This window comes from Mus musculus, chromosome 1 (assembly GCF_000001635.26).
Source record: "Mus musculus strain C57BL/6J chromosome 1, GRCm38.p6 C57BL/6J".
NCBI classification, from domain to species: domain Eukaryota; kingdom Metazoa; phylum Chordata; class Mammalia; order Rodentia; family Muridae; genus Mus; species Mus musculus.
Window position 1 is genome coordinate 44118905 of NC_000067.6, and position 27002 is coordinate 44145906.

The 27002-nt window shown below is 41.0% G+C and overlaps 1 protein-coding gene across 11 annotated transcripts; it reads left to right on the forward strand.

Moving 5' to 3' along the window:
• Nucleotides 1-52: 52 nt before the first annotated feature.
• Bivm (basic, immunoglobulin-like variable motif containing) lies at nt 53-25867 on the forward strand. Of its 11 annotated transcripts, none has more exons than NM_001357046.1 (11): nt 53-291; nt 1270-1370; nt 7362-7962; nt 8734-8860; nt 9824-9919; nt 10356-10460; nt 10679-10773; nt 18080-18212; nt 19669-19755; nt 22874-22970; nt 23945-25613. In NM_001357046.1, exons 3-11 carry the CDS (start codon nt 7488-7490, stop codon nt 24236-24238), a joined length of 1509 nt encoding a protein of 502 aa, NP_001343975.1. In that variant the 5' UTR covers nt 53-291; nt 1270-1370; nt 7362-7487; the 3' UTR covers nt 24239-25613. The 11 variants fall into 11 exon arrangements, with proteins under 11 accessions (NP_001343975.1, XP_006496061.2, XP_030110142.1 ...); XM_006495998.3 differs by having other exon boundaries at nt 58-291; nt 7439-7962; XM_030254282.1 differs by having other exon boundaries at nt 58-291; nt 7439-7962; nt 19672-19755.
• Nucleotides 25868-27002: the final 1135 nt, after the last annotated feature.

Below are 27002 nucleotides of genomic sequence, written 5' to 3' on the forward strand. Positions count from 1 at the left end.
GAGTGGAAAACGCGTCCCGGGCCCCTTAGCTTCCTGGGATATGTAGTCCGCCATAGGACTAGCGGAAATCCTGCCAGGAGTTCACCCCCAACTACTTTCGTCCCTTCCCTCCGTCCCTCACTCTCCCTCCTCCTTTCTCCCCCCCTACCTTCCTTTCTACTTCTTTTTTCAACTTTGGAGCACGGCTTTCTGGCAACCTTAAATACTACAGTTGCGCAACTAGCATGTCTGGAGTCACAGCAAAGATTTCCCAACTTATATTTTGTTCAAGGTATCCACCGCAAATGGCAGGTATATAGTAAACGCTGAAAGGGAGGCTAGGTGTTATCAATGATACCCAGTCACTCGGTGCTATTCTTGTGCGCTCAATGGGACGAAAGATTCTGGGCCTTGGGTAGGAGACTTGAGGATGCAGATCTGGTGTTGCCTTCCAGCACCAGAGTTCCGGGACCCAACAGGAACAGAGGTATTCCCCAGCGGAGGGCCTAGCCCAGGCACTGCGGTGCGCTCCGCCTCTCCGTAGCGCCGTCACTGCCTCGTTGCAGGACAACCCCCACCCCCACCCCCACCCCGCCGCGCCCCTGGAAGGATCTGGGTCGAGCTGAGTCTCTGAGGAGAGATGTAAGGGATAGAAATCACCAGAAGAAAGCTCGGCCTGAGGGGGGTGCATCCGTGGGTATCCCTGTACTCTCTTCAGGAGCGGGTCTCCACGCTGCGCTAGCGGATCCCAGGCACCCGGCCTGCAGTGGCCATCCTCTCTTTGCACCCTCGCTTCTCGGCCAGTGAGGTCAAGAGGAGTAGCAGGCTTTGTCCTCCCTCCACGGGGTAAGGGGCGTGGAAAACATAGACGGCCTGGTTGTGAGCCAAGGCAAGGGGATTCTTTTTCCCCCTGCCCCCCCCCCCCCCCCGCTATTGTTATTATTGGTGATATAATCATTCATCGCGGCCTCCCCTCCCAGCTCTCAGGCTGTCACTGTCTGCGTGCCACCAGCCTCTCCAGTCCCTAGCGCGTAGGAAGCGGCCCCCTTCAGGCCTGCGCGCTCCCCCTCCTGGCGAGCCTTTTCTTCCGGCTGGGAGTGAGGGAGCAGGCCGGGAGGAGGTTACAAGGCTTTAGATCTGGTCTTGGCCAGTGGGGACTAGGGACGCCTGGCACTGGGTTGGCCACCGCAGGACAGTAGTGGGAACCCGGCACAGTAGCGCTGCAGCAGTTGCACTTGCAACATCCCTGCTCTCCCGGTTCTCCTCCACCTGCACCTTTGTCACCTTCAGGTGCTTCGGAGCCTCAAAGAGGGGGCAGTGGGAAGTCTCCTGGCTCCTCAGAGTCTGAACTCCAGAGGGCATCATGTGCTGCATGAATCTCATACTCACAGGTAGGCCTCCCAGGTCTGGTCTGGTAGTCTAGGCAAGGGCGCTGATAGAAAAGGGGGGCGGGGGGGGCACCTGGCTGCTGTCTTAGCAGCTCTTATCAATCCTCAGCAAAACACTTTTCTGGGTCTCAGTTGCTTTCTATGCAGAATATTGATTATACTGTTTGTGATATGTGGAAGGCTTTACTGAGATTTTATTGGATGTCTAGCTCTCTACTGAATGTGATACTTCAGCATGTAGACACGAAAGGCACATAAATGGAAAAGAATAAACTCAGGCAATCGATATCGGTTTTGCAAACAGTATGTTTATTTGACAGAATTGTTCATTCCAAAGACTTTCATAAGTCATTCCTCTAGTGCCGTCCTAGAAGCTTGGGGTTTATATTGCTTATGAGATACTGTGAATAAATTGAGTGGTATTCCGCAAGTCCTAATATGTTAATCAAAACGAGGGAGAACAATTTCAATAATGCCTAGTGCATTGTAGACACCTAAAAATGTTTGTTAGACCTGGCTTCTACAAGACTAGGCCTGGAGATGCAATTTCAGGAAAACTAGACTTTCAGGAGTTAACCATTTGTGTACACACACACACACACACACACACACACACACACACATTTAGAAAGCTTAATCATATTCTAGAAAGAAAAGTTCCTCACTATGGATAGGGTATCTGGCCTAGTTAGAACAGCAAAAAAAAAAAAAAAGTTCTTCAGAAAGTGACATTTGAGTATAACTTTGAAAGATGGATGAGAATGAATAATTAGTAAGGGGCTACAGGAAGACAACATTCAGAAAACCAAAAAGTAATGTGGAAGGACAGAAGAAGGTATGTAGGGTAAGGAGTTGATCTTTTGCTTCAATAGCTGAGGGCCTTAGGCAGAAAATTTCTATGAGGATATATATGTAGCAGACTTTACTCTTTGATGTCTATGCAGGGATCAGACTAGAAAGAACAGCTCAAAGGGTGGGTGGCATGAAGTTATAAGCATAAAGATAAAAGCAGATATAAACCCCAGATAGCTGCAGATACAGTGCTGGACAATCAATCAGCCTTCATAACTCCGTTTTCCCTGAGACTACCATTGCATCTTACTAGAATAATCTATGCCTGTAATGGTCTTGTTTCCAGTAGTTGTGGCTTTCTTCATTCTAAGAAAGCAGGCTCTGAGTGAAGTCCTAAGGATACCATAGCAGAAGCCCTTCAGAGTTTAACTACAAAGGGTGGAGATGCAGATCAGTCACGGGATGCAAAGAAGTAGAGTGCCAGCATGGGTTCTGGGTCATTCTTTTTCATTTTCTGTGAATATCTTCTGATATTTCATAATTTTCTACAATATACTTTGTGTCATCAAACCTATAAATATATGTATTTTCAGAGATATTCACATAAAACAGTGGTTCAAATGAGGAAATGTTGATATCTTTCATTTTCAGTGACAACTATGTAAAATCTTCAGGTAGATGGCAGGTTTGTTTGTTTTTTTTTAAGATAAAATGAGAGCAAAGAGATTATTTTTATTCAGTGACCATTGCTTAAAGCATACAATCCAAAACCAGATGGTTGCATGTTTTATAAATCAAGTGTTTTACTCTTAACAGCTTCATCTCCTAGCAATTTCCATTGTATTTTTTCATTCATAAATGAACCTGTTTCCCTTGGCAATGTTATTTGGTTAGCTTTGGTTATTTGAGCTAGGGTCTTGCCCGGTGTGTACTGGGCTAGATCAGAAGTAGCTGTGTAGTTTAGTCTAGAGTAGATCTTGCAGCAGCTCTCTTGTATCTGCATCTTGAGTCTTGGAATTACAGAAATGGGCTACCACGTTCTATTTTGACCATACTTTTTTTCTTTCCATATGTTCCAAATGAGCATAAAACCATCAAACTCTGGTACATTGTACTAGTCCCATAGGCAAAATTATATTCAAGGTGAGCGAGGCAGTGATGGCAAGGTAAGGTTAATGTCGGGTTGTGATCTACAAAAGGTAGAGCCTGGGGTGCCTGGGATGTACTGAATCAAGCTTTCCCACTGCCCCAGCTGACCATCTGTTGTTTCCTATCGTTCCACACCCAACCACAGACACATTATACCCCTCTACCACACAGCTTTTAAAGAAGAACGTGAGCATCACAGACAGGAAGTGGGCAATGGAGAAGTGGAGAAACTCAGTGCTCAGAGGAAAGGAAGCAGTGTGGTCTGCAAGCCTCATGCACTGTACATCCTTTGAGTCTTCTTCCACTGTCACCATCACACCGCACACAGAATGAGGACAAAGGAGAGAGCTCAGACACTACTTGTACACACACTAAGACCTTTTTACCAAACAGTATTTGAAAGGAAAGCACTGCAGATGCCAGCTTTGGTGATAATGTACTTGCATCCTGTGAGCCACTGTTAACTGAAGATGAGAAAAAAGCGGACGGGAAGTTGTGAGAAGGTGCATCTCATAAGGGGAGCTCACTCTGCACAGATAGGAGTTCCTTCCTAGGACTGTTTCCCCTTAGATTCCATAATGGTGAAAGTGCCTTCACCCCTTCCATTCAGAAGATACTGGAGATTCCGGTTTATCATCACATCTGTTCGTTAGAGACTCAGACAGGCTTGTGCCATTCAATTCTTTTATAATGGTTATTAAACAAATCATAATCTGTGATTATTTTCATTTCTGATGAGGAGAGAGATTAATAATGGATGGGTTTAGTCTCTCATGCACTGCGCGGTCACTGGAGCCTGGAAAGGCAGATCTCGCCCTGCATTTGGTGGTTGGTGAAGGTGATTTGAACTGTGGAAGCCTGGCTCTAGAGGTTTCAGAGAAGAATTTTAATATGTAGCCATAATATTTTGGTGAAGAATGTGGCTGCTTTTTTGCCCTTGTCTGAAGAGTCTACCGGAGGCTAAGGTGAAGAGATTTAGATTAATTCCTTTGTTAAAGGAAATCTCAAGACATCCTGATATAAATTCTGTTGAGTGGTTACTAAACTTCTCTCTTACAAAGACTGTTTTAATGAAAAGAAGCAAGCTGAGAAAGGAATAATATAAAATATATGGTTGCAGTATTAAAAGGGGCACCAGGAAGTGAAATGGAGCTGAATCCTGTGTTCATGGATATTAAATTGAATTAATGGGGTGGTGACTTTGAGGCAAGAGTCCATCCAGCTAAATTTAGGTCCAGGCATGGTAGTATACAAGCCTTTAATCCCAGGAGTCAAGGCAAGCAGGTCTCTGAGTTTAAGGCCAGCCTAGGACAGAGCAAGTTCTAGGTGAAGAAAATCTTAAGTGCAGGCATGGTGGCATATACCTTTAATTTCAGGAGACATCTCTGAGTTCAAAATCAATCTACAGAACAAGTTCCAGGACAGCCAAGCTTAGGAAGTGAAGGAGTTGGAAAACAAAAAGCTGGTAATAGAATATGGGGGGAGGGGGGGAAGGGGGCCATGTTCTAATCCCAGCATGCAGCAGAACTCAGCAGCTTTGACCATGTGGCTCTGGCTTTAGAGTCCAGAATAGAAGGGACTACTGGAACAATTGATGCTCGTTAGCTGGAGCTAAGACATTAGTGATGATTAAGAAGAGACCGGTATCACTGAGGTGTAATCTGGCGTTTTCTGAGAGCACAAAGAAGCTGTGTTCCAGAGATAGCCAATGTTGTCCCTCGTGCTGCAGCTGGACTTGGTAGTGTGTAAGAACCACCCAAGTTGTACTGGTTTTGAAGGTATGGAGGAGTCATGGAGAGCAGCCGAGGCTGCTGTGAGAGGCCATGGGAAGCCACTGGTGAAGGTGCAGCATTAGTTGTAGTTGATGGCCCAGGACTGAAGGGGCCATGCAAAGAAGTTGAGGCTTGACTCCATGAAGAGAGCCTACGAGAGGCTATTGGTGAATCCTAGTTGCAGTGGAAGACCCCAGGGTATTGGAGATGCCACTACCATGGGGATGATCACCAAGAACAGCAGCAGCAGTGGAGTAGAGTCAACCAGAGCCTAGAGTGCTACAGAGAGCAGAGCTGGAGATATGACCCAAGCCCTTTGAAGGAGTCCAGAAGATCATGTGTGGATCCCAGACATTGGAAAGAGAAGCTGTAATGTTGAAGTGGCCTTGGATACCCTAAGATGTTCGAGATTGCAGAGCTGTGGAATACCTGTCAAGGAAAGCTGCTAACAGGGAGTGGAATCACCCAGGAGAAAAAACCTTGTTGCAGTCAGTAAAGATGAAAAGGGAGTAGAGATATGAAGACAGCTTTGACATAGACATGGAGATGAAGAGTTTGGATTTTGCCCAGCTGGTGTCCTGTCTTGTTTTGGGGATTACAGTTAAGTGATTGGATGAATGTCAGAAGAGACTTTGACCTTTGGACTTTTAACATTGTTGAGACTGCTGTAGACTATGGGGACTTTGGAAGTTGGAGTAAGTGTAGTTTTTTATTATGCTGTATTTAGGTATGGCCCTATAGACTCATATGTTTGAACGAGCCTATGGGTCCATGGAGTAGAATGTAGTGGTTTGAGTATTCCTAGCTCAGGGAGTGGCACTATTAGGAGGTGTGGTCTTGTTGGAGTAACTTTGTCACTGTGGGTGTGGGCTTTAATACCCTAGTCCTAGTTGCCTAGAAGCCAGTCTTCTCCTAGCAGCTTTCAGATGAATATGTAGAACTCTCAGCTTCTCCTGCACCATGCCTGCCTGGATGCTGCCATGCTCTTGCCTTGATCATAATGCATTGAAACTTGGAACCTGTAAGCCAGCCTCATTTAAATGTCATCTTTTTAACAGTTTCCTTTGTTATGGTGTCTGTTCGCAGCAGTAAAACCCTAAGTAAGACACACGCTATAAATCACTCATTACAATGTATAATGTACAAAAAGCTCATCTTGTTGAACCTTTCATCCCAAGGCAACTGCTAAGGTGTATTGTAGACTTGTCCCTCCTGGAGGTCCTGGGCTGTTAGGGGACCAGCTCCTTTGTGATTGGCATGTTTCCAAAGTCCATTCACGTTGTATCATGACCAGTAGTTCTTTTTATTGCAAAGTAGAATTTTACCAAATGCATGTGGCACTTTTATCCATAATTCAGTTGCTAGGCTTTGGGTTGTTTCCACTTTTTGCCATTCATGGGCATGGTTTAATGTTTTCTGTATGTATCTAGAACAGCAATTTCCATATTACATGGGAAGTGTTGAAATGTATGAAAACTGCTCTGTAACCCTATATCATTTTATATCCTTGAAAGCAGCTTATGAAGGATCTGATTCGCCACACATTTTCTAATGCTCTTTGTTATCGATGTCTTTTTTTTTTTTTTTTTAAAGATAGGGTTTCTCTGTGTAGCCCTGGCTGTCCTGGAACTCACTCTGTAGACCAGGCTGGCCTCGAACTCAGAGATCTGCCTGCCTCTGCCTCCCGAGTGCTGGTATTAAAGGCATGTGTCACCACTGCCCGGCTTTATGTCTTTTTATTATAGACATCTTGGTGGGTATGAGTTGGCAAACCATTGAGGTTCGGATTGTGTTTCCATAGCAACTTATGATGAGGAACTTCTTTTCATGCAATCATTGTTCATCTCTGTAGCATCTTTACAGATGTGACTTCCCCTTTTAACTAGGTTATGTATATTTTCTCCTTATAATTTGTTTTAAACTAATTTTTGTGTGTATGTGTTTATGTGTATATGTGGTGTGTGTTTTCCTGCCTCTCTTTACCCAGAGCTGGCATTATGGTTTACACAGCTTCTTATTGATCTATTGTTTAATGTGGGTGCTGGAGATCCAGTTCAGATCCTCATATTTGCATAACACCCCCTTAACCAACTAAGCCATATTCCCCATCCGCAAGCTCATCTTTAATGTAAGATAGATGGTTAGTAATCATAACTCAGGATGTATGGTCATAAAATCAATATGCATTGAGTGCAGGTATATGAATCATACAATAATGTTTATTGCCATTCATCATGCCTGCTGGATAGTCAATCAGTCTTTCTTCTCTGTCTTTTCTTAGGATCCCATTTGTCAGCTCTCAAGCCTTTTTAGAATCCTGTGAACATTTGCCAAAGTTGCTTTTTTTTTTTTTTAAAGAGAGGGTTGCGGCTTCTTCCTAGGAACAGAGACATCTGCATTTGCTCTCATGCCTAACGCCACTGAAGCTGGAAAAGCCACTGATCCTGGACATGGTGAGCACACATCTGAGAACAAGTCACCAGAAGAGGGTCTACAAGGTGCTGTACCATCTTTCTATACAAGTGCCTCAGAAGCACCCATAGCGCCCAGAGGAGATGGGCATTATCCATCGAGTTGTCCAGTGACTCACACTCGAGAGAAAATTTATGCGATCTGCTCAGATTATGCCTTCCTCAACCAGGCAACATCAGTCTACAAAACTCCTAGCCTAACCCGCTCTGCTTGCCTCCCTGATAACACCTCTCTTTCTGCTGGAAATACTACAAGATATATTGGAATTTCAACTAGTACATCAGAAATAATCTATAATGAAGAAAATAACTTGGAAAACTTGTCCACTGGCATGGGCAAGCTACCTCTTGCATGGGAGATTGATAAATCTGAATTTGATGGGGTGACTACAAATTTGATACATAAGTCAGGTAAGAAGGAGCTATGAAGTTTACAGGTAACAACAATCAGAAACGAATGCTATCTATTGCTAAGTCTTCCAATGAAATGTTTTTTGTTGCTAAGCCAGCAGCATCATTGCCATCTTATCTGTCATTGCAGTTTTTGGTTTTGTTTTGTTTCTTTCGTAAGTAACCCTAGATATGGTTAGTCTCTGACTGTGTTGCCCATGGAAACTTCTAATATCATATGTGCATTTGAGCAGCTTTGAAAATCAAAAAGAACAAAATATAAGTATTAAAGATAATACAGTAGCTTCAAAAAGGCTACTGACATAACTAGAATATTATTATCTTACAGTTTTGCAGAGATGTGATAATATTTTCTAATTCAGGAGGTATTAAGACATTTTTGTTTTGAAAAAATTTGAGTTAAAAAGGAACATTCATTTTGATCAAAGTCTTGATTTTATTTAAAGCTACAATTATGTGGCTCTCTTTTCTAAACCATATTCTAAAGTCCATTTTATTTCTCATGTTATTTTAACCCGCTCTAAGAGTCTAGCTCTGGACTTGGATACAATCTTGATAGGAAATACCGTTTCTGATGGTTCAAATTGTTTTAAATTCTCTTCCTGCTTTCTCTCTAGAGAAGAGTAGTATTCTAGAAAGCACAGGTATTACTTTGAGACATTTGCAGATACCATTTTCAGAATGCATGGCCAGTCCTCTAATTCTGTTGTAACTTCTGGCACGGGTTTTACTTTATCTGAACATTTCTTGTATTACTTCTTTGTTCTGTAGGCAATGTAAAGAAACAATTTTCCAAGAAGAAAACGTCGGATAAAAAAGGGCGGCATCAGAGGGAGTGTCTCCACTATTCTCCTCTTGATGATGTTAAACAACGCAAAGTGTTAGACCTTAGGCGATGGTATGTGGCCATGTCAGTTTTTACTTTTTCCAATCTTAAACATATGTAATTTGACATTAATTTTGCTGAGTATAGGTTAATAAATTATATTAACTATAAACACTGTTAGTTCCAAAATTATGTCTAGATACTTTAGGTATATCTCCGATTTTGGAAGTAGTCTAGTTTAGCTCAGCCTGGCTGTCAGTCTCATTCAGTGATCCCTCTTAATGTTAAGCCACATTGGCTGACACTTAAAGTCGGAATAGTCATTCACCTGGTTGTTCTTTGTTGACTAATTCTATAGGCAGTGATTGTTAGCTTACAGCTATTTTAATTATTGCCATACCTAGTAAAATGAACAATATTTCCTGTATGTATACTTTTCAGACTAAATTGACACTTTCCTTTCTAGATTGTTCTAAAAGTTCATCATATGCGTGCTTGTTTGTCATGGCCCGTGAGTTTCAATTTAGAGTTTCCAGCTTTCTTTCTTTGTCTCCGTCTCTCCCTGGAGGATTTGTGTTTTCCTTTTAGGTCCCCAGTGACAGTTCTGTTCTGGGGATTTCTGCCCAGGGGTTCATGGGATGTGCTTAGCCTGAGAAGAATCTCTGAATCTCTTGACAAAAGGAGAGCGGTTTGCTTTGCTTCTCCAGTATTTCAGAAGCTGCAGAGGATGCCTGGCCCACTCAAATGAGAATTCACATAGACATTTGAGTCGTTGCCATCAAAATTTCTTGGTTTGAATAAGACGTACTTTAGTAGGTTGCTGGCCATAATGTAGCTCATCTTGATAAAACATGATTTTTACGCTCATGCATTTTTTTTATGTGTTTAATAGGTAGGAGATACTTTAAACAAAAAATGAGTTACACTGCACTGAAGTTTGTATTATGGTCACGTTTTAAATCACCCATAAGCTATATATTTCTGTTCTGCATGTTTTGTATTCATTCGAGTGAAGAATACTGTTTGATTTCCCAGGTACTGCATAAGCCGACCACAGTACAAGACTTCATGTGGTATCTCCTCATTGATTTCTTGTTGGAATTTCTTATACAGCATAATGGGAGCTGGGAAGTAAGTATGCCAGTTTACTGCTGACACCAAACTCCATCTTTGAAAGTAGTGTCAAGGAAACTGAGTATAGTGATGCACACCTTTAATCCCAGCACTCGGGAGGCAGAGTGAGGCAGATCACTGTGAGTTGGAAATCAGACTGGTCTACAGAATAGATTCTAGGACATCTAGGGCTACATAGAGACCCTGTCTAATTTTAAGGTACCTGTGTTATAATGGAAAGTCTCTGAGAGTTGACTTTGTACAAACTGAGAAAAATTGTGTGTATTGTTACAAGCCTTTCAGGTTAAAATATTTGCATGTATTCTTTTCAATAAAATAAATGAAAAATATTGCTAAAATGTTTCTAAGCTAAGCCTATATATTACTAACACTGGGGCATATTTTATTTGCATATGACTGGAACTGTGAAATGAAAGGAATGTTTCTTTTATAGTCTCCCACCTATTACCCAAGAAGAGGCATTACATATTTTGGGCTTCCAACCCCCATTTGAAGATATTAGGTTTGGCCCTTTCACTGGAAATACAACACTCATGAGGTACGGAGCTGCCACTTAGGGATTACATACGCCTTCCTTTAATTCTGTGAAGTGATAACTCTGTAGTGTTTGGGGACGGTACAAGATAGACTTTGCTGCTGGGTCGCAGGCTCCCTAAGATATGCCATGTGTGGGCTGTGCTTGGGTTTCTGTGCAATTAGGACAGTAGCCTGTGTTATGAAACTATTGCTATGAGCAAATCTTCTTCTTAATTTCAGATGGTTTAGACAAATTAATGACCACTTTCATGTGAAAGGATGCTCTTATGTTCTATATAAGCCCCATGGGAAGAACAAAACAGCTGGAGAAACTGGTAGGTGAAAATACACACAAACACACAAACACACACACACACACACACACACACACACACACACACACACACACCCCAAACTTTCAGGTTGAGTACATCGCAGAAATTGGCCACGTTGTTTCCTGGGATATCAAATTAACTTTTAATAGTCTGATGTTTTCATACCTCTTTAAGAGGAAAATCATGATAGTAATATATAGAGCACTTTCAGTATTCAATTCCATTTTCACCCCTTCTGATATTTCTATGTAGATGTTAGAAATTTAAAGCATGTTTATAAACACTGCTCTTAACACATTGTTTGTATGGTTTAGGACTTGTTATATTTGTGTGTGCATGTGTATGTGTGTGTGTTCACTTCTAGGAAAAAGCATGGAATTTACAGTTTATTTTAAAACAGAGTGAGAGCACTTGAGGACATGTGATGTTGGACTGGCATCAAGTGAATACACAGAACAGCAGAGTAACAAACTGGGAAGTGACAACACTCTGTTGGTTTTAACAGACTCATTAATGAAGTTGAATTTAAGGATTATTTGTTATCTATTAGTTGAATTATTTGTATTGTTTAATGATTTCAACTTATAAATGGTCACAATAAACTTTGAAATTTATGGAGCAGGCTGCTGTAAGGTCCTGCTGTTAAAGAAGAAACTTTTCGGACTATCCTGGAAACGGGAGACTTTATCTAAGGTTGTTACAGTGGGGTGTTGTGATAAGGATTAAAGATTAACCTCGGCTTCAAAGGTGATAAAGGTGGCTGTAAAGGCAGATGGATAATTGATGCGAAAGAATACAGGGTATTGAGAAACTATAGGTAGTAATGCAAATTTAACAACATTCTCAAAGTATAAAAATATAAAACAATTAATAAAATGTAGTAAAACAACAAAAGGGCTCCTGAGTGTTAGCTTAGGATTAGTATTCAGAAATTTTATGATTTTTTTTTTTGATCAATTGTGCTGTCCAGTATGTTTTGGAGCATAATTTGTTAGAGATTTTAGTGTATGGATCTTTAGAACAACAGTACTTGGTTTACTTTCAAATGGTCCTGGTTCCTCCAGTTCTCCCTGAGTTATTTATACAATGAGTGGATGGATATGAATGCTGTTATCCAGTTTCCTAACGGACTAGGATATGCTAGGCTGCTTGGCACCGGCAGGCACACTCTGATTTCGTTTACCTCTGTTTAAACATCCTTCAACATATGCACAGTCTTTTACTTATAGAATGGAATAAAGTGTTTTCCTTTACAAGGTTTAAAATGACATATATGCATGTGTTTATTTCATGTGTGATCAAAGGACAGCCTGAGGGATTTGGTTCTCTCCTTTCACCATTTGGGCCCTGGGGATCAAGCTTGGGCAAGAGGGTACCGTTACTTCCAAAGCCATCTTCCTAAGCCCCTCCCTTTTTATCTCTCTTTTTATGCAAAGGCAAGATGGTAGTTTCTTCAGATTTCTTCAAATACAGTTTAATGACATCTTTTACCAATTGTGGTCTCCCCAACCCCCTTCCACCTCCACAGCCTGGCACCATTTCTGAAATGTCCCTGGACAGTCTAGCCCCAGGATCCTATTATCTCATGTACTTCTATCCATTGGCCCCAGAATCCTATTAGCTCATGTACTACTTACTATCCATTGGCCTCTGTCAGGTGGGGTTTGGGATGGACTATCATGACTTTTATCTTTTTAATGTAAATGTCTTGCTCAGTGCCCATAGTCACCATCTGAAGTAGCGCTTTGATGCTTTGATTCTGTGTATGATACACATCAGCGATAGTTACACTCAGGTCGGCAGAGCACTGATATTCTGCTTCCTGTCCTCATTTTGTCCATACTCTCTCTTATAGAAGAGCTGCCAAGAGGAGCTTTCTTCAATGGTTTCGGATCTTCAATGGTTAAAACCATGGCCAGCTGGTATTGCTTATTTAGTAACTACTCGGAAACTTCCCTCCCCACCCCCCACCCCCCCTTTGAGGTAGATCTGATTTTCACAGTGTGCTTTCAGTGTTCTTGGTACTTGCACAACCTGGATTTAGTAACTCAGGTTCTTGAATGGCAGTGCCATGGCCCTCAATAGTCACTGTAAATGAAGCAGCTCATAGAGTTTAAAAAAACAAACAAACCTGTGCACATCTCAGGTGTACAGCACACTGGTACTGTTTTCCTCATCTCCAGTGCTTTTCGAGTTCATATTGAGCCGTTTTCTTTAACCTGCAGTGTGGTTATGCCCCTTTCCACCTCGGGAGCTCTCGAGGTTTGCGTACAGACCAAGCTTCATAGTGTTGATAGCATGTGGAGCCAACATCAACTGGACTCATGTGCCTGCTGTATTTAAAAGGTATCAAATGGATAGGGGCCTTGCAGGACAATGCCATGTTGCTTGACTACTTACCATAGTTCCAGAATCTTCCCTTGACTTTCAATGTATAAAGATGTGCTCTCAGTTCTCTAAGGCTCTTCTGCAGAAGGACTGGTTAATACTAAACCATCTTGAAGAATGTACGGTGCTGACAGTGTATTGGAGTGAGAGCTATAATGCCAAAGGTGGCCGAACCCATTGACAGCTCAAGTTGTCCACTCCTTTCAACTCTGAACCTAATTCTTATCGCTTTTTCCACATCCATCCTGTCTGTTTGCTGTACAGCTGTGGAGGTAGTGGCTTTGTGACTTGGCTTTTAGGTTTCCTCTGTTATTGGGTGAACTATACTCTGAACCTCGTTTCTCTTAGCAACACATTTGTCTTCTTATCACAGATCATTTCCTTTGGTAACTGCCTTCTGAGTAATGCTGCATTGTCTTTTATTTTAGAAGGTGATCTTTTCTCTGATTTTGTCCTGAAATTGTGGAGGCTTTCTCTGTTTTACTCTACATTCTTACCTAGTGTCTTGATGTATGTTCCCCTGTGGATTTGCCTCTCCTTATACTCCTTCCTCTGTCTAGATTGCTAAAACCCTCGCTCCTCATTAAGTTCCATCTTGAATGCCATCCCTTCTTGATTCCTCTGATTTCTATACCCATTTGTGATGCCTTAACATTAGCTCTTTCATCTTTCACGCTAGAGCTTGTCTTGCTTCCATATGGTATCTGACAGAGTTACTAGGTACTCATGAGTTAAATCAAAATCTCCATTTAATCTAAACTAGCTGCTTTCAAAATACTGTCCCTGGATGCATCACCTGATAACTTGTTAACAATGCAAATTCTTAGTTCCCAACCACAGACCTATAAGGCCAGCCACTCAGACTGGGCTCTAGTAAGACTTTATTGAAGTCTTAACAACGAGATGGTATGTAGCCTCTTTACCAGGAGTTTGATTTTGCATTGAGAGAAGATGCAGTCATTTTCTAATTGTGTTCAGATGAAACCTGAGGATTCCTTTTAAAGGCCTGAAAGGGAGGTGATAGAAGAGAACTGTGCACACACTTATTTTAGCTACAGCAGCTCTGCTTTAAGAATAAGTTTGCTGATCTTGAAAACATATGAAGAATGTTATGTACCTTGGAGAAACAAGAGCAAACATCCCATTACTAGAAATCATGTGTATAGATGTTATATATCGTATTTAACAATGCTAGAAGCATTACTTCATAGAAGAAAACCCATGTCATGGCATTTGGAAAACTAGGACATGGTAAAAGAGTGTTTGCAGCAGACAAAATTATGTGATTGCCAAGGAGGGCAGACTTTGTTATCCATTTCATCTGCCTCTAGAATCCTTACTTCTCCTCCCCTCCCCTCCCCTCTCCTCCCTTCCCCTCCCCTCTCCTCCTCCTCCTCCTCCTCCTCCTCCTCCTTCTCCTTCTTCTTCTTCTTCTTCTTCTTCTTCTTCTTCTCTCTCTCTCTCTCTCTCTCTCTCTCTCTCTCTCTCTCTCTCTCTCTTTCTCTTTGGTTTTACAAGACAGGGTTTCTCTGTGTAGCCCTGGCTATCCTGGACTAGGATTGAAGGCGTGCACCACCACCCACCATGCCCGGCTTCTCTTCTCTTCTCTTCTCTTCTCTTCTCTTCTCTTCTCTTCTCTTCTCTTCTCTTCTCTTCTCTTCTTCCCTGGAATCCTGAATTTTGTCTTTGTTTCTTTCTTTTATTCATTTGTTTTGAGACAGGTTTTCTCTGTGTAGCTCTGGCTGGTCTGAATCTTGCTCTTATAGAGCTGTAGGCTGGCCTTGAAGTCACAGAAATCCACCTGCCTTGGCCTCCTGAGTTCTGGGCTTAAAGGCATGTGCCACTACTGCTGGCAAGAATCTCTTTTATTGAGTATGTCTGGGATGGCAGGCATATTGACTCAATGCCTGTGGTCCAAGCACAGAGGAGGCTAAGACAGCAGGATTGCTCTGTGTACAAGACCAGCCGGGGGGGGGGGGGGACACGACTTCATGTTGTGTTTCAGGCTAGCCTGAACTTGTCTATGGCCTTACATCTCTGTTTTTTTAAAATTTAATTTAATTTTTAATTTGTTTTTTCCACTCCATATTCCATTCCTCTCGCCCCCCCCCCCCATCCACCCTCTGACTGCTCCACATCCCACACCTCCTCCCCACTCCACCCTGTCTCCATGTGGGTACTCCTACCCCCCACCCCACCTGATCTTTAAACTCCCTGGGGCCTCCAGTCTCTTGAGGGTTAGGTGCATCATTTCTGAATGTACACAGACGGAAGTCCTCTACTGTATGTGTGTTGGGGGCCGCATATCAGCTGGTGTGTGCTGTCTGTTTGGTGGTCCAGTGTTTGAGAGATCTCGGAGGTCCAGATTAATTGAGACTGCTGGTCCTCCTACAGGATCACCCTTCTCCTCAGCTTCTTTTAGCCTTCTCTAATTCAACCACAGGGTCAGCTGCTTCTGTCCATTGATTGGGTGCAAATATCTGCATCTGACTCTTTCAGCTGCTTGTTGGATCTTTCAGAGGGCAGTCATGATAGATCCCTTTTTGTGAGCGCTCCATAGCCTCAGTAATAGTGTCAGACCTTGGGACCTCCCCTTGAGCTGGATCCCACTTTGGGCCTGTCTTTGGACCTTCTTTTCCTCAGGCTCTCTCCATTTCCATCCCTGTAATTCTTTCAGACAGGAACAATTATCTGTCAGAGATGTGACTGTGGGGTGGAACCCCATCCCTCACTTGATGTCCTGTCTTCCTGCTGGAGGTGGGCTCTATACGTTCCCTCTTCCTACTGTCAGCCTTACATCTCTGAATGAGTTCAATCTTGCCTGATCCTAAAAGGTCTAGCCTGATTAATACTTGGGAGAAAGAGTGAGATTCTGTCTTCAAGAGTCAATTACTGGAACTTACACTGTATTCAGTGGTAGAGCTTGCCTGACATAACTAAAGGCTTTGAGTACAAGTATTATTGCAAAACAGTATTTTCAGTTATCTGAGAAAGCTTCTCATTGATTAATTTAAATTTAAAGAGATTTCAGGAGTTTTTCTATGGCAATGGTGGTAATAGTCATCTTTTACAATGTTTTCATCTACAGAGTACAGTTAACTGAATCCACCATCTGGAATCTATTTACAGTCATGCTCTTTTATGGAAATTAAAGACTGTTCTGAATTTATTCCTAAAAATTCTTTATCTAAACTGCCAAGGTGGGGGTCAGTTTTTAAGATGTGAAGGAATACAACTCAATCCTGGGGAGTAGCTAGTCATGACTGGTCTTTGTGAAGTAGAGATTTTAGTAGAGAGGACTCCCTGTCTGTGCTGATCTACCTGGAAGTGAAAGCTTATGTGGAATGCCTTGATGGAACTTCAGAGTAGAGACCAGACACATTAACTTATGCATAGGCAGAGCTCCCACCCCCAAACCCTTGTGAGGCAGTCAGGTTGCCTCTGTGGAGCTGCTGCACACACTGACTAGCAGATCTCAATGGTCATCAGCTATTTCAGTGGTCAGAAAATCGATCGCTGTGAACATACCATGCAGGCTTTCAGCTTGCTTTTTTTAGGGTTCCCAGTTTTAATGGACTACTTGTTAATGAATAATTTAAGTTCTTCCAGGAATGGAAGTTAATGAAATCTCAGTTAATGGCTTTGAGTACTGAGTGCTGATAAAATTGTGTCTCTTACGCTAATACTTTGGAAATCATTTGACAGCTATTACAATGATGGGCAACAGATGAGGAGAAACAGTTGTGTAACTCCAGCCCGACTGCAGAGCTGATGCCTTTGATGTGTGTGATGCAGGTGTAGAAAGACAATTTTCTTAGTGTTTCTATTGCTGTGATGAAAACCATGACCAAAGCAACTTAGGGAGGCATTTGGCTGGTGTGTCCTGAATCCCAGTCCATTGAGCAAAGTCAAAGCAGGAACTCGACAGGGTAGGAACCTGGAGGCAGGACCTGATGTAGAGACCATAGAGAAATGCTGCTTACTGGCCTGCTCCACATGGGTTGCTCAGACTACTTTTTAATGGAATCCAGAACCAGTAGCCCAGAGATGGCACTGCCCACAATGGGCTGAGTCCTCCCACATCAATTACTAATTAAGGAAATGCTCTACAGGCTCCCCTACAGCCAAATCTTATGAAAGTATTTTCTAAATCAATGTTTCCTCCTTTCAAATGACTGTAGCTTGTGGGAGTTGACACAAAAATGAGCCAATATAATGATAATATTTGTTATGTGGCAGGTGTGAGTGTTATTGTGTGGCAGGTACACTCAAGTGCATGCATGTGTGTGTGTGTGTACGAGTGTGTGTGTGTATGCATGCACACCATTGTTGAGGTTTGTTGTTATTTAAGGTTTGTGTTTATTCATATGCATTAATAAACTTTAAGTTGGATGTAGATGTTGGATGTTATTTAAGGTTTATGTTTATTCATATGCATTAATAAACTTTAAGTTGGATGTAGATCCAGACATTAGAATGTCTATAATTTAACCTAATTTAAGGTTCTTTTGTTAATTCTTTTGTAGACTTAGTTTATATGTGAGCGTTTATAGACACATGTTTCACTTGGGCATGCTTATTCAGACGCTGGTAGTGAGGGATGCCCACAGCAGAAAAGCTAAGACGGTGATTGTGCAATTACTGGGTTTTACACAATCATTGAATATCTTAGACAACTTGGTATATTCTTAGAAAGTTCTGATAAGCAAGGACATTTGTTTTACTACTGAGTTTATCTAAAACTAAAAGTAAATTAATTCATGTTTTTGCCCACATTGGTAGCGTCTCATTCATTCCCTCGATGGAACTCAGAATTTCAGTGTATTCCAAATTCTGTCTTTTAGTCCTTAACTAGTCCTCTGCATTAAATGTGGACATCGCTTTGTGTTCCTCAGGTTGTCTGGTTTTGTCTTTGTAGCTCCAGGGGCCTTATCAAAGTTGACCCGAGGATTGAAAGATGAGTCACTGGCTTATATCTATCATTGCCAAAATCACTATTTCTGTCCAATTGGCTTTGAAGCAACCCCTGTGAAAGCTAATAAAGCATTCAGGTAAGCATTCCATACTTGATAAAGGCACAGCACTAGGAAAATTTGATATACAAAGTAATTTTGGGAATTAAACAAATTCTAGTCTCTTAGAAATTGGGAAGCATGGTAATGTGTTTTATTCAAACCAAGTGTGCATATGTTTTGCAGGACTGATTGCACTTCAGAGCTGTTGCTCAGTCATTGTAAGAAAAAGCCATCTGATGTACCACTTTTATGATTAGTATACACAGATGCAGGGGCCTTCCCATGTTATTCCCTGTGTCCTCTCCGTTGCCATACATGTCCTTGTGTCAAGAGTGCTACAACTAAGTACATTAAGAAGCACCTTCTATGCTCATAGTGAAGAACTAAGGAATTGTTAGGATTTTTCTCCAAGGGAGCTCAGGACCAGTTTCATCTCTAATCTTCTTGGTTATATTTGCCTCTTGCTTTTCTTAATCCAGTTTCTGTCTTTTTGAACAACGTGCTTTTACACACACATAAACTTGGGTCTCTTTGAAGGAGATGCTTATGTGCTGAGAGGTTGCCGAGTTTGAATGTTATTCTCTTTACCAAGTTCCTCATAAGGGACCTGAAAACAGAGGTTAGGTTTAAGAACAGGTGGTGTGACTGTCTTACCCCGCTGCTCTGCTGGTTGATGCACCCTTGGATTGCTGAGATTGGTGATTAGGGAGGATGAAAAGATTGGGAGGCTCTTGGAAGTTATCTCTTAGGTGAAGGCCCAGATTCTGGCTGGAGAACAAGGCTTGGCCTTTAGGACTGGAGGGTTTTTATGTACTGGAGGTCATGGATCCCTGGAGTCCCACTCAAAGGTCCTTGGATGTGGTGCCCAAGGGAACCTGGAACAGAGGAGCAGAAGTTGGAGGACTTAGGAGGCTGGATACTACTTGTGTAGGAGGAGCAAGATTAACACTGCTTTCTCTCCAACTGCTGACGTGCTCGGTTCACTTTCTGGAGTGAGGGGCACTTTTGCACTTCTTTGATGGCTCCAACCTCTGCCTTTACCTTCCTTCAGGTACCTATCAAATGTAAAACATGCGTTGACTTCTACTGCTCTGCTCCTTTAATAGTTAGGCTTCCCCAGTGAATGCCTGTGCCTATGAACCATCTGATTTTTTTTTTCTTAAAAATTATGTAAATCTCCAGGCTCCTCTCCAGACTTGAATTAGAGTTTCTGGGGATGGGACCGGAACATTGTGTGTTTAAAATCATCATCATCTCCTCTGATCCAAGGGGGTGATATGTTAAAATGCTTATAACCCTAGATTTTGAATATGGAAGTAATAAAGCTCAAACCTAATTCAAGGATTCCTAGAATGGGACCAAACCTAAGTGCTCATATTGATCCTAGATTAACAAAGCCATCTTTGAGTATCAGTGTATTTTAGTTCAAACAGCATTCTCTGGGGAGTGAATGCCATTTATCAAGCTGATTGTGAATGTATTTTCTTTTTAGCAGGGGGCCCCTCTCTTCACAAGAAGTAGAATACTGGATTTTAATTGGAGAGTCAAGTAGAAAACATCCTGCCATTCACTGTAAAAGGTATGTTTTAGTAGCCTTTATGTTTTCTTTAATTGGTTCCTTCACCGAAATTGGTTCCTTCACCGAAAGAACAGATCAAAATTGTGTAACTAGATGCATGTAGATAAATGTGCACACTTGTGTGGTCTGTACTATGTACAGTCTTGCCACAGAAAGTTCTGCATTCTACTTCTCTCCAACCTCACAGCTAACCGGTTATGTTTCCCATTACCACAGAAGTCATTTTCTTCTCTCTCTCTCTCTCTCTCTCTGCTTTCCCATATAAGTAACATATTAAGAACTTTTTCTCTAAAAATAATTAGAATTGGTTCATTTCTGCTAAAAGTCCTGATGCATATTTGATTAAAATAAAATCTTTAGGACTGGTGTGGTGGCTTACCAGGTACAGGTGCTTGCATGCAGTCCCGATGATCTGAGTTAGATTCCAGGAGTCAACATGGTAGAATGACAGAACCAATAGTTCTCTTCCAAACTCCAGACATACAGAATGGCATGTGCATGCATGCGCCTGTCTGTCCTCCCTCCCTCCCTGTTAGTCTCTTTCTCTCCCCTACTCTGTTTCCCCACACCTGCTGAGAGCTCCTGGCCCAGAGAGGGTAGAGACAGGGCATAGAGTAGGACTCTGGTGTGGCTTTAAAGACTGCAGATCTCCAGACAGTCTAGCTCTCTAACTGTACTAAAATGCTGGAGATACCTTCTGAAGTCCTACAAGCTTTCTTGCTAATTCTGAGAGTAAAAAGCTGTTGGCTTAGGTGATTGACACCTGTAGCCTGCAGTGGGGGATTAGGTAAAGTGGCCTTTTCCTATCTCAGCAGGAACTGCACAGCTCTAACTTTCAGCCTGCTAGTAGAAGTCCCAGGAAGAAAAAGGGACTCTTTGAAAAGTGTTTATAGCATTTATTACTAAGTTGTAAAAAGTTACCCATGAAAGCTATCTAGGAGAATGGGGGGTAGCAGGAAGATCCTAAGTGGGGCAGGGAATAATTTTCCCTTTGGATCAATAAACTTCTATTGAACCAGGAGACAAGAATAATGCTTGCAGAAGGAAAAACTTTACATAAGCAAATATGCATAAATGCACATGAATTCATATGCAGATTCACACATACACATTTATACATATCCATTCAAACCAGTTAGATCCAGCTTGCATTCATTCCCACAATTACACACACACACACACACACACACACACACACACACACACACACACAGATCCATACTTACATATGCATTTGAAACAAAAGACCAAGCACCAGTCCAGAAAGAACTCACTTATTCTGGATGAAAAATGAGCTCCAATCTTTATTGCATAGGGAGAGAAAAGGCTTCTACCATTTGAATGCCAAATGAATTAAACTCATGTTTGTAAGAAGAAAGCTTTATTCCTTTTAATAGTACTAAGCTTGCCTTAAGAGTAGACCTGTTCTGTTGCATGCTAAGAAGCCTGCCTGCTTCTTCTGCTCTCTCTTAAGTTTTGTTTATATCTGACTAAAAAATGTTTTGTCTAAAAAGATTCTCCTCAGTTCAGTTATGACTCTTCTCTTTGACCTCAGCTCTGAAACACCTTTCAGGATACATGGCTACACGATTAAAAGTTCACCACAAGTTTACACAAATTCAAATCATAACTAGAATAGGAAGTTTACGACAGAGAATGTTTACATGTATATCCATTAGGAGTAATTATCTGGCTAACCATTTGCCACCTGTCACAGCTCCACAGGTTCACTGGAAGTTAAAAACTGTAACTGTGAAGGTTTGTATAGATTTACCCTGTCAAAATGTTATCTTCTCTCCTACCACCTATAATAAATTGTTAGTTCCCTTTTTATGACCGTAGTTAATGGTTGTAGAAAGTCTGGTTACTATCTAGCTGGCGACACAATGGAAGACTGGCAGAGTTCTCATTGCAGTTTTGACAATCAGAAGAGACCTAATAGCACTTCCACTATAAAAGAGCTTAGTAAATACTGATATAATTTTAGGAATTCTTATAGGGTCATCATTAAGAATTAAGAAGTCATTTATTTGTCTATATAGCATTACTACAAGACAGTACATCTTTGTAGATCGGCAGAAAGCTACTCAAAAGGGTGGGCTAATATCTAGTGATTGTTGTATATGTTTAATAATAACAGGAGAAATATATTAATAGCAGGAATCTTTCCTAAAATGATTTTCCCCTGGGCCTTGCCTATGGGATCAAATCTGTCATGGATTACAATCCGAGGCAGACCGTCTCAGGAAGATCACCTGCTAGTTATTAGCTTGTCCTATGATGGCTCCTGACACACACCCTTGCTCTTTTTCACTATTGCCTGTGCATACACACAGACTGACACAATCTGAGGATTCATGGTGTAGTTAAGGGAGTACTGACATCATAATGACATGGACTCTTACAAGCTAACATCAAGGACTCTATCACCACATACTCAGAACTTTAATTTCCTTTAGCACTGATTTTGATTTTTCAAAAAAAAACTCATAATGTCCTTTAAATGATTTTTCCTATTGTAAATTAATTTAAAAATTTCATTTTATGTTATTGCTGGTAATATAAAGAAAAAGAACTCCCCGATTTTACTATATAGACCTTGATTTTCACATCTTTGCCAAATTTACTTATTATTTGTATAAAATGTGCTTTGATTTTTCTCCACAAGCATTTTATTAGTATATTGTTTATTAGTAATTCTGACAGAATGTGGCACATAGTGGCACACTGGTAAATGAAGCAAAAGGATCCTGTAAACCAAGGGGTTCAAGGCCAGCTTATACAACATACAAAACCATACCCCATTGCTGCCCCCCCCATAAGAAAATAAATTAACGAGTATAACAGAAAGTGTAGTATGCCACTGCTTTAGCCTGCCAGGTATTATCTGGTATGTTGACATATAAGAATAGGACCAGTTATAAACTGAGAACATTGACAGTAATTGGATAATCATAACTGTCACTTACACACAAAAAAGAAGCTTTTAAAGTCTAGTTGATGGAACAATGCTGACCTAAGAGAAAAATCACCAATTATTGTGGCAGCTTGCTCATGGAAAAAGCTTACTAAAGTGGTACTTTGAACCTGAAGAAAACTGTCCTTTTTCTTACTATAGATGGGCAGATATTGTCACTGATCTAAACACTCAAAATCCAGAATTCTTAGATATCCGACATCTAGAGAGGGGGCTGCAGTTCCGGAAAACAAAGAAGGTAAGAATACTATTACATTGGAAGTAACTTGTCGAATGACCAGATTGCAATATTTTATTAATAATCTTGTCTTGGTAAATAACAGAAACCAAGTTCAAACTACCTTAGTCAGGAAAGTAAGATTATTTTAAGGATTCAGGCTAACTTTAAGCTTCCAGCTAAGGATAGTCATAAGGAAATGACACACAGCACTGCAGTAATGGTAGAATGGCTTATGTAGGCTGTGCTGTACTAAGTGCTTTATCTGAATGTAAATTTCTTGAGCAATAACTTTCAACTTTTTATTCTCAGGTGTAGATTGAGACTTAACATGCCTTGGTTGAGCTCCATAGTCTTGGCCTAAGTTGGGTAAATTATGGTCACAAGACAGAGCCAGGTGTTCAAGCATGACTACAGAAAGAAGCTTTCAGAAACAGATATAGTATAGATTGAGTAGGCAAGCTTTTGCTATAAATGAAGCTGGGAGTGGTAGCACATGCTTGTAATCTCAGCTCTTAGGCGAGAGGATTTTCATGCTATCTTAAACTATTGAGATTATTATCTCAAAAGTCTTGTGTAAACATACACACACACACACACACACACACACACACACACACACACACATGCGTGCGTGTGCACGTGGGAGGGAATAAGATAGGATTTTAGTAGAATGGAGGAGAGGAGACTACACACACAGCAAAGGAAAAGCATGATTTTAATTTGTGAGTCAGGAATATGTGGATATGACTATGCCGACTCTAGGCTGTGGAGGGGCATATGGGACACAGTGCTCTGGTCCCTAAGGGCTTTATTATAATGTAAAGGCAGGTGTTGGGAAAGGTGAGTATGTTAAAGTGTTCTGATAAAGCAGAGTAGTAGTGTTTTCAGACATGTGGAAGAATACCACCATCACCTCAAGGGAGTCAATAAGAGCCCTAAAAACTTACAAACTTATTTTCTCTTTATTGTCTTCATCTTTTTTCCCTTCTCAGGTTGGAGGAAATTTGCATTGCATCATAGCATTCCAGAGACTCAGTTGGCAGAGATTTGGCTTTTGGAACTTTCCATTTGGAACCATTACACAAGAATCACAACATCCCACACATGTCCCGGGAATTGCCAAATCTGAGAGTGAGGACAATATCTCTAAGAAGCAGCATGGGCGCCTGGGCAGGTCCTTCAGTGCGAGTTTCCATCAGGACTCGGCATGGAAGAACATGTCTAGCATCCACGAGAGGAGGAACAGTGGCTACCACAGCTTTAGAGATTATAATGGCAATGACTGACCATGCCAAAACTTAGCCACTGGTGTTACCCACACAGCTGTTATGTACAGGACTGCATTAGGACATCAGCTGGTTTTATTAAGTCTGTCAATAGGAACAGATTTTGTGGTACAAAACACACCCTGTAGTTCTCTAGTAAAAAAGCCTACATAGGATTACTATGGTTGGCTTCAAATATACAGGCAGGTAAGCACAGAACCCCGCCCTTCTAAAGTTAAAAGTAGATAAGCAATCTGGACAAAGGGTTTCACAAAATCCAATACAATCAAAACGGCTTCAAAGCAAAAACACAAATGCATTTAATTTGAAAAGCATCGAAACTTGAACTACTTAAGCATGAAGCGACTTATTGATACTTGATCCCTAGCATTTATTACAACACTTTAATTCCTAAGGCATCATCTGTCCTTAAAAAATGGGGGCAGTCAAGGTCTAGTTTTTGCTCATGGTTAAAACTAATTTAAAATTATCTTTCTAGTCTAGTTGTTCTTTCAGTGCTAACAGTATCCACCTCCCATCGTTGCTTTCCTGAATAACTCTCAGGATTCTCCAAAAAGCAGCAGAAACTACTCCAGAAACTGACCTTTTCTCTAGGTGCAGATAGGTGACTTAGGTCATTGATCCTGATACTCTTGACTTGGCACGTGGTTGTGAAATAGCTACAAGAAGAATATAGGTCTGGAGCGAAGTCTGATGTTCTAGAACAAACCTTGTTTCAGGGATATAGTTAGAGAGCACTTGGCATCCAAAGTTTCCTTATCCACGGTAACATGTGCTGTGAGATGTCACATTTGACTTGTCTCTTAATGGAGTCATGTGTTAACAACAGCACTGATGTCATGTTGGCAATGTCCAGCTCACTCTGAGGAAGACTTTGTATTTTCAACTCTGAGCCGTTTCCTTTTGTGAAACCTCCAAGCAATTAGGTGTTGGAAGTGTGAGTTACATATTCTGGAAGTGTGAGTTCAATACTTGAGCTCCTCTTTAGCGGCTCTTGTTTTCCTTTTGCTGCCAAGGTGTGACTCATAGCCGTCTATGATGCTGCTCTTTCACGTCGTAGGTTTATTCCAGGATTCAAATCAGTAACTTGGTGATTACAAGGTGCTGAGTATGTTGGAACCATTGCAATACACCTCAAAGGGAGGTGTCGGATTTTGACTTTTTAAAAAAAATTTTCATTTTTCTCTTGAATTTCATATCCATCTATCCACTCATATATGTTTAGCCTACAGAATTACAAACTAGTCCTGTTTCTGAAGAGGTTCTTTAGCTTGAAATGTAAAGGACTGAAAGATTTGTAGGTGTTGCTTTTGTTACTTCACACTGGAACTTTGAAAATGTTTTCATCAAATAAAGTTTTGTTTTCTACTTTTAATCCTATGAATTTTAATGTCTATGTTTAAGTTAGCGTGTATTCTTGTAACTGTGTGAAGCAGATGATAATTTGCTAATTCCATGTAATCAGTGTTATAAGAAACATCTTACAATTTTTATAATCACCGGAACAATGTGAAAAGCCAATAACTTCCATTCCATGCTTGCTACTTTTCAAGTACTTGAGCACTGATTCTCTAATCCTTCACAACGTGATTTAGGAATTTTCTTATATTAATTAAAAAAAAAAGGTTGGAATTTTTGTGGTTCAGGCATATTTTCAATATAAACTGCTTTTAATAGTTCAATTGAGTATTTCAAAGCAATAGGTTTGAAGAGCTAAGAGGAAAGAATACAAATGCAAAATAAGATGTAAACCTTAAGAACAAAGTGACAGCTGGGAAAATAAGATGAGTTTATTTCCTGTACACTAATCATATGCTTTATTGAAATCACTGACAGACATCTGACCACTTAAAACTTAAGCTTACAGATTTAAAGATGACTTAGAGCACAGAATGTTTGAATTCAGTGGGAGTTTTTTTTTTTTTTTTTTTTTTTTTTTTCAGGGTATGTAGGTAAGAGGTCCTGCAAAGTCCCTTTTGAAAACTAGTAATATTCCTATTTGATTTGTTAGTCAACCTGTCTTAGAAATTGTCATAGATCTTCTAAGGAAGGATACTGATTGGCTCAGAAGTTACAAGTTGTCTCACCTGTGAGATTATGTCCTCTTTGGTAGTGATGTGGAAGAACGGTTACGCTAATGAGCATGGTATTTATAATAGTAGTTGAAAAGCTATTTAAATGCTTGCTATAATTATTATTTTGAAAATGTGTTCTTAATTGATTAGTCTGTTATCAGCATGGCAACCTGCAGGCAGGCATGGCACTGGAGAAGGAGCTGAGAGTCCTACATCCTGATCGGAAGGCAGCCAGGAGAGGACAGTCTTCCACAGGCATCCAGGAAGAAGGTTCTTTTCCACACGAGGAGGAGCTTGAGAATAGGACCTCAAAGCTCACCCCTGGTGATGAACTTCCTCTGACAAGGGCACACCTCCTAAGAGTACCACTTCCCATGGGCCAAGTATTTTGAAACCACCACATTTATAGAACCTGTTAATCCTTTATGCACTACTACAGTTACAGGGGTATATCCCATCATAGAAAGCAGGTATAGCAACTGAAGTGTTTCTCAAGTTGCTTTGTTACAGCCATGGAGTGAGCCTAGGCAACCACTCCAGAACCTATGGCATTATTTAACTCAGTTTCACTCTTAGCATTTCTACCCTGCCAATCTTTCACTTAAAAAAAAAAATAAAGACAAAACAAAAGCCCTGATCTCTATGCCATCACTTTCTAGGTGCTTTCATAGGAAAATCAGAACAGCACC